This window comes from Panicum virgatum, chromosome 8K (assembly GCF_016808335.1).
Source record: "Panicum virgatum strain AP13 chromosome 8K, P.virgatum_v5, whole genome shotgun sequence".
Lineage (NCBI taxonomy): Eukaryota > Viridiplantae > Streptophyta > Magnoliopsida > Poales > Poaceae > Panicum > Panicum virgatum.
In genome coordinates this window covers 53,767,743-53,778,468 of record NC_053143.1, presented here as the reverse complement: position 1 = coordinate 53,778,468, position 10,726 = coordinate 53,767,743, and the positions used below count along the sequence as shown (strand labels likewise).

Here is a 10,726-nt window from a genome sequence, read left to right as displayed (position 1 = left end):
AGAATTGGCATTTGTCTCTAGTTCAATTCTATCTATTAATTCCATCCACATCCAAACAATCGTTTTGGCATTTGTGTCCATTTCAATGCCTAGGCTGATTTGGCATTGGATCCAATTCAATGCCAAGCTCTCCAATACCAACATCCAAACGGAGCCTAAGGGAAAAGCTACACGATCCGTGCGCTTGTGGTACGTAAATTGGTGCTCTAAGGAGCATCAACATAGTTTGATTTCTGAATCTTGCTCCCGCATGGGTTTTCAGGCGAGTGATATTTTAATCCCCAAATCCTCTTCTACATCCTTTAGTATGGGCCCTCAATCCTTTGAACCACCACTGGATCTGATTTCTGCGGAACTGCAGAGGATCCCATTTATAGCTCAATCCCCCGATCCAAACATCTGGACCGACCAACTGCACGCTTGGCCATTCCCCATGGAGGGTTGGACGAACTGGTACAAGCGCGTAGCCAGAGACCATGAAGTTACCTGGCAAAGAATAGGGATAGCCGATGCTCTCTATTTGACCCTTTTCCCCATAGAAAAGCATGAAAACCTCCTGAGATCCATTGGCTATTTTTGGTCAGATACTTTAAACTATTTCATGTTCGGCTACGGCCCCATGACCCCGACTCTGATGGATGTAGTCATGATCTTGGGCCTAGACATACACTCTACTTGCCCATCTCCTTTTTCATTAGCAGAGTGTAGTCATAAGATAGTTGACAAGGCTGCAACACGCAACTGGGGTCAGTACATTGACCACCACCAGAAATCCAAAGGTACCGTTGATCATCGGGAACATACGGCGTTCCTGAACCTTTGGCTTGACCATTTCCTCTTTTGTGGCTCTTCCCTAGCACCCACAAAGAACTATCTCAACTTGGCAACTTCCCTAACACCCGTCTCTTTTCTGGCGACCGCATTAAGGCGGGTGGACCATGGTGGTTCTTGCAACTGTGGTGCCAACTATACTTTTCTCCAAGCATCCCTGACTTCCCTCGCTTGGTAGATTTTTCCTTTCCAAATCCTGCTGGCAACCCCATCCGATGTACCTCCTTTGGGCAGGCTCTCTATCGGCTTCCTGGCAGTAGGCCAGATGAGAAAGAAAGAGCCAAATGGTTCAAATTATTTTACCATGACCAAACTCAGATTTCTTTCTCTGTCTACTCTGAATCTGTCAATTTCGAAAACCCTTCCATCTTCAGACTAGACGCTTTTGCCGATGATGATGATGACACACGGGCTCAGTATGGAGTGATGATCCGCCCTTGCCTCCTATCTATGAGCATGAGTACTAGTAACAGAATCACTAAACCTGGGTATGAGGCCTATCAACCGGTAGTAGCTGCACGCCAGCTCGGCTTAAACCAAATTCCTCCTTCTTTCATCATTCATGAGAACTTCCAGAGCCGAGCTGATTTCACCGAGCGCTTGATAGCCCGTCGCACGTATGACCTCTTTTCTGACCTTGTCATACCGATTCCATGCGACCTGGAATTCACATATTCATCAGAGGGCTTCAACACTTGGTGGTCTCACTGGAAGGCGCATCTCTTTCGTGGCCCAGTCAGTATCTTCTTGATCGGCATCGACCCAACACACGTACCGACACCAGAAGAGATGAGTCTGCCGATCCAAACCTTGCTGAAGTACGACTGCATTCTGCCTGGCCAACTAATTCTCTCTGACTAACTGACTCTCTCTTTCTTTATTTCTCTCGCAGCTCGAAGAGAGACCTGCCCCCAAAAATACCGAGGGGGATTTATTAAAGTACATGCCGACAGCACCGGTACCTCTGTACGGTAGAAACGCTCCATCATTAGAGAAAATCCTCTTTGCTGCCCCCGAGGTGAGACGTAGGCACGACGCTACACGCCAGCCACCAGCCAAAAAAAGTCAGGACATCCAAGGTTATTACCAGAAGGAAACTGGTACCAGCACTCCTAATCTCTGACTCTGAGGATGAGCAGGTAAAACTCGCATCAGAACGCTCCCTGATCTGGGTTCTCGGCTCTCTTCTTCTTCTTTTATATATATATATATATATATATATATATATATATATATATATATATATATATATATATATATATATACACGGCAGCACTATTCTACACGTGTAGAATGGGATTCTACACCTAGCCAACCCAACACCCAACCCGTATTCCCCACCACCCGACTCGACCCACCCCCGCACCCCCTGTCCAGCTTCAATGTACGATGCGAGCCGCGAGCGCGCGGAGCGCGCGAGCGGTGAGTGCGAGCCCTCCCTGAATCGGCGCCGCGCGGGCCAAAAGGTGGGATGGCGGGGCGCGCAGGCCGGACGGCGCTTGGGAGATGCGGCGGACCCGGCCAGAAAGCGGAGCGGTGGCGGCGCCACCTCTAGGGGAGCGCCGGCGCGCGGGCCAACGATGGACAGGCGGGAGCGGAGGCCTCCCCAGATCGACGGCGTGCTGGGCTTGCAGGGCGGTGTGCGTTGGTGCGCAGGGACGGCTAGAGCGGCGGCGCAGGCTCACGAGAGCAGCGGGCGGGACCGGCGGGGCGGCGGCGCGTTGGCGCGAAATCTGTAGGACAGCAGGGCGCGCGGCGCGCTGGTGCGGCGGCGTGCGAGCTGATGAGGGCGATGGCGTGGGTCAGCGACGGGCGGAGGCCCCTGCAAGCGAGGTGGCTCCTACGGCTCCAAGTGGTCGAGGGTCTATAGGAGGCAGGTGCCAGACGGACGCCGCTAGTCGCGGGGGGGCCATGCGGTGGCCGGAGGCAGCGCATGTGTGCAACACGTGGATGTGCAGGAAGATTGCGTTGAAAAATTACTGAACACATCCACTGGAATTTTGAGGGAAGATACTGAAGCACTCCACTCACTCATCTGGAATTTTGAAAAAAAACTGGAATTCAGTATTTTCTAAGAATAATTTAGTATTATTAAGTTCATGAGCGTCCTCACTCATCTGTATTTCTAGTATTTCAGTTGTTCGGTGGTCTAGTATTTTTTTTTCAGTAATTAATAAGTGAACTTTGAGTATTTGTATTTCAGTTAATCGATGGGGAGCAGTGGTGGCGTGTGCCACCATACGTGAAGGTAGACACATAAGAGCAGATTGGGGTGGGAAAATTGCTGAATGAGTTGTGAGAGTTTGAAGCATCTAGTTCTAGATGGTTCAGTAATTAGCCTATTCAACTATGTTGAGTTACTGAATATAAAAATTCCACTGAGCTCAGTAGTTATTGTTACTCAATGTCATGTAGTTCGGTAGTCTAGTATTTTATTATTTTATCCAATAGTTCAATAGTTTCTAAATAGTTTAGTATTGTTAAGTTCATTATTGAACTCTCTCAACCTCCTGTATTTTCAGTAAATCAATTGCTGAGTATTTCAGTAATTCAGTATTCTAGTATCTTTTCTAGTAGTTCGTGAGGTCAACTTTGAGCCATTGGGCAAGAGTTCAAATCTCTCATTTGAGGGGAAGCATAAATTCGAAGAATAGACATGACCAAAAAATGTGTGAAAAATCAACTCGATGCACATAAAAAATACTCTCTGAATTACTGAATACAGGACATACATAGGTACTGAATATCGGACCTCTAGATTACTGAATCCAAGACGTACATAGAAATTACTGGATGTATTGGAAATCTATATGTGCATCGTTGGCGGTGAGACATGTATATTTGTACATATAAGTAACAATTAACAGTATCATGCCGCCTCAGAAAAATGTACAGACAACAGAAAAATTTGTACACACACATGTGTGCAACTTCTATCTTCACTAGGCTAAAAAAAAAACCTCTATCTTCACTCTTGGAGCACTCTCCCTTGTGAAGCTTAGTACCATCACTGTCACGTGCATGAAAGCGACGAATCAGAAAGCAGTGCCATGTCCACTGTCCACATGATGAAGCTTCACTGGGCCGGTTCTTAAAAAATGCAGCGGGTCTATCTTCTGCCATTGAGCTTCTGCAACATGTAGTACACAAAATTACTGATACTAAAATACTGGACTAACTGCTAAACCTAAGAAATTACTGATACTAAATTCTTACAAAACTACTAGCCTAAAAACTCAATTTAGAGCAACATTCAGCCATTCAGATCAGTATCCACTCCAGATTGTTTAGTAATTAGCCTGCTTAAAATTATGCTAATTTGAGTTACTGAATATAACCTCGCAGGTCGAGTTTTTTTAGTTACCGAATATAAAATTGGGGAGCTCAGTATTTTTCTAGTTGCAGTAATTTTACTTATGGAGCTCATTTCAATCTTATGTAGTCCGGTATTATAGTATTTCGTTGTTTAATCCAGTAGGTCAGTAATAACTACCGAACTACTAGACTAACTGCTAGGGCCAGATCAACATCACTTGGCAAATCCCAGAAAAAAAAGTACTGGCTATCTAAGAAACTAACAAATTACGTGTACTAAATCCTAACAAAAATTAATGGCTGAACTAGCCAACACTCAGTGCGGTTTAGAGTATCAAAACATTCAGTAATCGCTGACAAAAAAAAATGTGCATCCTTCTCGACGCTGATCCAAGCTGAATGTTCAAAACACAAGTTGCAAAATCCAGTCGATGGCGTGCATCTGGATGCAGAGATCCAAGCTGCCGGCACGCAGCCTCACGCATCCTGCTCCATAGTTTTTTTTTAGTTTCAGTAATTTTATTTAATGAGCTCTATTTCTATTCCAATCTATGTAGTTCGATAGTCTAGTATTTCATTACTGAACTACTAAACTACCTACTCAGTTCAGATCATTAGTGCTCAGGGGAGTCAGAAAAAAAAATGCTGGTGTAAACACTAAACCTAACCAATTACTGACACTGCTGACCTAACTAATCAATTTTGAGCATCAGCATTTAGTAATTGCTAACAAAGAAAAAGGTGGTGTTAGGAATATTACTTAGCCTAAGCAACAAAAAGCCATGGTATTACTAACCTAATAAAAAAATTACTGATAGCAGATGCTAACACAACTACTGTACTAACTCAATAAAAATACTGAATTACTGAATCTTATCATTATTTCATTGTTGAATCGAAATGAATGAATGAAAAAAGTTGTTGGTGAAAACCCCGAATCACCCAGAAAAATATGAGAAAATCAAATGGATGTACATAATAGAAATACTGAATAACGGATAATTTGAATCCAAGACATACGTAGGAAAAGCATTTTTGAAAGGATACTATCACAATTCTACACACCATTCAGTCTCACACTCACTCAATCTGAAAACTAGAAGATCTGAATGAGCATATCAGGATGGGTCGCCTAATCAGAGAATCTGATTACTACTCGATTTGACATATATGCACACCAATTTCAGATCGGAGGATTGGGGAAAAAAATTAGAAGCATACTGCTCACCAGAGTAACATGCGGTGAGCATAGAGGAACACAGGGGAGGGAGGAAGCCTGCTCGATGCCCAGCGGGGCACGCTCGAGGCCACTGCGTCGCTCAAACTCCTGCCGCCGCCGCTCTCACCCTCGGGGCACAGCATTTCGCCACCGCCGGAGCCAGCGCGATGGTGGCGGAGTACCGCGCGCGTGCCCCGCAGGAGAGGGAGCGCTAGGCACGCAGGAGGGGAAAGCCTGTGCAAGGGCCTGACGTGGGGATAGGGACGACGGTCGAGGACATGGAAGAGCTACCTCCGCGCTCCGCCGCTCAACGCCGCCGCCGCTTCTGCGCTGCCCTAGCCTCCGTGCCCCGCGGCTCGATGCCGCCGCAGCCTCCGCGCACCAATACTCGACGCCGCCGCAGCTCCTGCGCCCCGCAAGCCACCTCCGCACCACGCTCCTTGCCGCCGCTGCCGCCTTGGTGCCGTGCATCCACCGCTCGGGTCCGCCGCGCTCCATCCCGCTTGCGCCACCGCGGTGATTTGAATCGGGATCCGGGGTAGGTTTCGTGAGGGGGTGAGGGATTATTGGGGGCGGGTTGGGCCAAGATGGGCCGAGTGGGTCTGGCTCGGGGGAGGGTGGGCCGGCTGGGTGGGTGGTTGGAAGCTGGGTGTAGATTAGCACATAGTTATATATATATATATATATATATATATATATATATATATATATATATATATATATATATATATATATATATATATCGTCCTTCTTGTGCAGACTGGCAAAACTGCGGAAGACCGAGCTGATCCGCTACTCTTGGTCATTGACGAGTTCCCGCCCGAGCTTCCTGCTGTTGACGCCCCTTTACCAGATCATCAGCCAACCATCGGCTCTTCAGCCGATATGCCAGGGAGTCCACGAGTCATCGGCTCTTCAGCCGATGTGTTAGGGAGTTTGGTAGGCGACGTACGCCCGGCCATAGAGGTAAGCAATGATTTAATGTTTTTACCTGTCTCTTCCGATGTTGATGTCATGATTTTGCATTCAGGCCCAAAGTCTGCCAATCGCCGCAGATCCTGCCCCTCCTCTCTCACTCGCCACCGACCGGGCTGCACTTCCTGCTTCATCGCAGAGACATAAGCCAGCCGATCTCGTTGATCGGCTAAAAGAGGTGCTGGATTTGTTGGAGAAGCCTGTAGATCAACTGGTACAAAACGTGGATCATCTCCATGTGATTCTGGACGCCGTAGCCGCACGGCTTCCTCCTGATCTCAGGCAAGTACTCTTGTGCACTGCAGACCTCGGTTTTCACAGGGAGGAGTAACGGCGGCATCAGCAAGGATCATAGCTCGGCAAAGTGAAACTACAATAAGACAGGAAATCGCCGAGGAGAGCTCGGCCTTATGCCAACGTAAGATTACCTTGGCCGATGATGATGGACGATCGGCTCTTTCCTCGGAGCTGCACGGTTTGACAAAAGAACGGAGCGAAATAGCTGCAGAGGTCCAATGTCTTCAGCAGAAACTCTCTGTAGTCGATGGAGACATAGCCGTCCGAAAGACCGAGCTACAGCGTCTCGACGACGAGAGACGGAAACAAGAGGAGGAAGTGGAGACCCGATTGGCAGCACTCCAGGCCCGAAGGGTCCAGCTTACACCTGGCAGCGACGATTTCGATCGTGCTATGATCGCTTTCGTGGATGCCACCCGTCGGCAGGCCTTAGATGCGCTCTCATCATTCCTTTAGGAACTTGTAAACTCAGAAAACTCGGGCCTTCCAAACTTAGCCCTGTAAAATTAAGCATATGTGTTCGCCCCTTTTTTTTCTTAAGGCGATGGCAACGCATCGGCTTTATACCCGTTTCTTGAGGCGATGGCAGCACATCGGCTTTAATCCGACCCTTGTTGTGGGGTCGGGCGAGGCGAACCTCCCATGCAGGGGTCGGGCGAGGCAGACCCCTGCTGCGGAGGTCGGGCGAGGCGAACCTCCCACGCGGGGGTCGGGCGAGGCAGAATCCTGCTGCGGGGGTCGGGCGAGGCGAACCTCCCATGCAGGGGTCAGACCCCGTCTGCAGACACCCGATCAGACACCCACAAACACCGGCTTCTGACACCCGACACTGGCTATATGCCGATGGAAGCGTGCCAGCTTACGAGCCTACCCATAGGCTCGGGTAGTACTTTTTTAAGTACTTCCCATTCACATTACGACTGAATCTTACCCCCTCGAGGGTTTCCATGCAATAGGAGTTGCCTGGTGCGGTCTCCACTATGCGGTATGGCCCGTGCCAATTGGGTGACCATTTACCGTATGCCGGGTCTTTAGTTCCAATCGGCAGCACCAACTCTGATGAGCCCATGGTTCATCAAAATATTAACCTCGGTGCATTTACTGTTTGTGTTGAGCACAATATTATGAAGGAAGGAATATTTAATCTTGATGGCCTATCGTCAAGTCTCATTTTTAAAGGTGCAGAATTTTTCAGAAAAGAGGAGAAAGAGAAGGCAAGGGAATATGTTAATATTGGCTCCATGCATGTCGAGATCCCAAGGGTATTTCCAAGTTAATTATGGCACTATATTTATATCACTTTGACGTGTTGGAAGAAGTTGACGTCGTTAGCATTCTAGCCGGATCATTTATTTTATTCTATTTCATATGTATGCTTCACGCAGGCATGTAGTAGTTAGTTTATACTATTAGAGTTCTGGTCTTGTTTGGTTAGGATACGTGGTCGAGTCAGACTATGTTTATACGAGTTGAGTCCGATCCAGTCTGGTGCCTGCGTGCACCCAAGTTGAGATGTTGGTGTCAAGGGTCTGCGAGCCTATATCCGGGTCAATTCTTTGTACAGGAGAGGAGATTGGATTTTATTTGTGTCTCTCGTCTAGAGTTTCTCCTATGAACAGCGAGACGCGGTCCGATCTCATCTACCTTGCCGATTCTTCTGGATCGTGATTGGGAGCGTGATCAGGATTGTTTCCTGGGTGCGCTGCTCCGGATTCTTTAGTGGATCCCCATCTTCTGATCGTGGTTCGTTGTGACTGCGGGTGGAAGAAACTATCTAGGGTTTGGTTTGCATCTTCTGTAAGCCGAATCCCTCTTTCTTTCAATGCTGCTACTGGTGTTGGTTAATCAAGCGGAATTAATTTCATTCATCTTATTTTGGTTGTGAGTACTTGCTGGCTGTGCGAGATCTTTTTTATCTGCTCTAAAGTACTCTTGTTTGACTGCTGGAATTAAATAATAGTTGTGCTGATCTATTGCCGTGAATATTATCTTGATCGAGAATACGTGAGCTTTCAGAATTTGGATTGGCTGATTGTTGCTGTGGTCGACATCCACCTTACTGCTGAATCAACACCTATCTATTCAAATAAAGTAGTATTGCTGCGGTTGGTTGACATAAGTAATATCAGATTACGACTTCTGTTTTTCTGTGGCCGCTAGCTGAGGGTTATTCAAATTCCAATTTCTTTGTTCAGAATTCAGAGAAGTAGTTTGCTTGTGTTTTTGTACCGTGAAAGATTGGGAAAATTATTTGGACAGCGTAGGCGTGTCCTCATCAAACTCCCAGACAAGATCTCCAACTTGGAAATTCTTCGGCCTAACTTTCTTGTTGTAAGCTCTGGCGACCTTTGCCTTATTTTCCTTGATCTTTTCCAGAGGCTAGAACCGAAGTTCCATAAGATCTTCCGTGTTGATATTCATGAGGGAGGAATACTCATCGGCTGATATTTCATCCTGCAGCGCGATGCGCCGAGAGCCGATGTTAATCTCCCAGGGCATCACGGCCTCTTGCCCGTAGACCAACTGATATGGTGCGCACTTGACAGACCCGTGACATGACATCTGATACACCCACAGTGCTTCTGCTAAACGTTCATGCCACTGTTTAGGGTATTCGTCGATCTTGCGCTTAATCAACTTGATCAGGCTTTTGTTGGAAGCTTCAGCCTGACTGTTAGCCTGTGCGTAGAATGGCGATGACTGGATCAGGGATATGACCATATCTTTGGGCGAACTCCTTGAATTCCTCAGCTGTAAAGACTGTTCCTTGATCTGTAGTGATGGTCTGAGGAATGCCAAACCGATATACGATGTGTTCTCTGACGAAGTTCACCACATCCCTGGCCGAGACATTTTTCATTGGCACAGCTTCAACCCACTTAGTGAAGTAATCTGTGGCCGCCAAGATCCACTTGTGTCCTTTACTTGTTGGAGGGTTGATTTGGCCAATCATGTCCATGCCCCATCCTCTGAACGGCCATGGCTTCACAATCGGGTGTAGCAAATCTGCTGGAGCCATCTGCACTGCACCAAATCTCGGGCAATCTTGGCAGCCTCTGTAATACTTGAAGCAATCCTCCAGCATTGATGGCCAATAGAAACCTGACCTCCGGATTAACCACTTCATCTTGTGTGCAGACTGATGAGTGCAATATTGAGGGACCAGTTTGGCATCCTGCCCAAGAGAAATGCGATCGGCTATTCCAAGCCGTATCCAAGTGACTATGACTTGATCCCATTGCCACCCAAGTATCGGGTCCCTGAGTTCACCAAATTCAACGGGTCGGAAGGAGCCAGCTCCATCGAGCATGTGAGCCGATACTTAACACAGCTTGGGATGATCTCAGTGTCGGATCCGTTGAGGGTCTGGTTCTTCGGCCAATCTCTTACAGGCCCAGCTTTTAGATGGTATGCATCATTGGCTCCGGATTCTATTCGAACTTTGAGGCAGCTGGAAGATCAGTTCCATACTCAATACCACTCAGAGGCTGCTGAAGCTGCGATTGCCGACCTCTCCCAAGTCAAGCAAAAGCGAGGAGAGACTGTGTCGGAATACATATAGTGCTTCAGAGAAGTCAAGAACCGATGCTACTCATCGCGCATCACGGAGATGGAGGCAGTCGATTTGGTTGTTCTGGGACTCGCTAAGCCGATCAATGATCTGGCTTTTCAGTTGGAGTTCACTTCTTTGGCACACATGGTGCAGAAGCTTACGGCATATGAGCTTTACCATCCTGAGCCGTACCAGGACAAGTTCAAGCACCATGTAAACATGGCCTAGGCGGATGAATCTGATGACTCTGGCGAGCAGCAAGAAGTGGCCGTGGCAGAGTGGACTCGGGGGGCAAACCCTGTCCCGTGCAAGTGGATCAAACAGCAGGGGCTTGTGAAGGGCTTCGACTTTGACGTAACCAAAGCAGAGCAGATATTTGATCTGCTCCTCAAAGAAAAACAGTTGAAGCTCCCAGAGAATCACAAGCTACCGACGGCACAAGAGCTGCAGGGGAGGCTGTACTGCAAATGGCACCACTCGTTCACTCATGCCACGGGTGAATGCAAGGAGCTGCATCGTTAGATCCAATCGGCTAT

At 47.7% G+C, this 10,726-nt stretch overlaps 1 protein-coding gene across 1 annotated transcript; it reads right to left on the bottom strand.

Annotated features, from left to right (window-relative positions):
• Nucleotides 1-9,016: 9,016 nt before the first annotated feature.
• LOC120645972 lies at nucleotides 9,017-9,656 on the bottom strand. The gene is made up of 2 exons (XM_039922672.1): nucleotides 9,399-9,656; nucleotides 9,017-9,316 (listed from the first exon to the last, which is right to left on the bottom strand). Exons 1-2 carry the CDS (start codon nucleotides 9,654-9,656, stop codon nucleotides 9,017-9,019), a joined length of 558 nt encoding a protein of 185 aa, XP_039778606.1.
• Nucleotides 9,657-10,726: the final 1,070 nt, after the last annotated feature.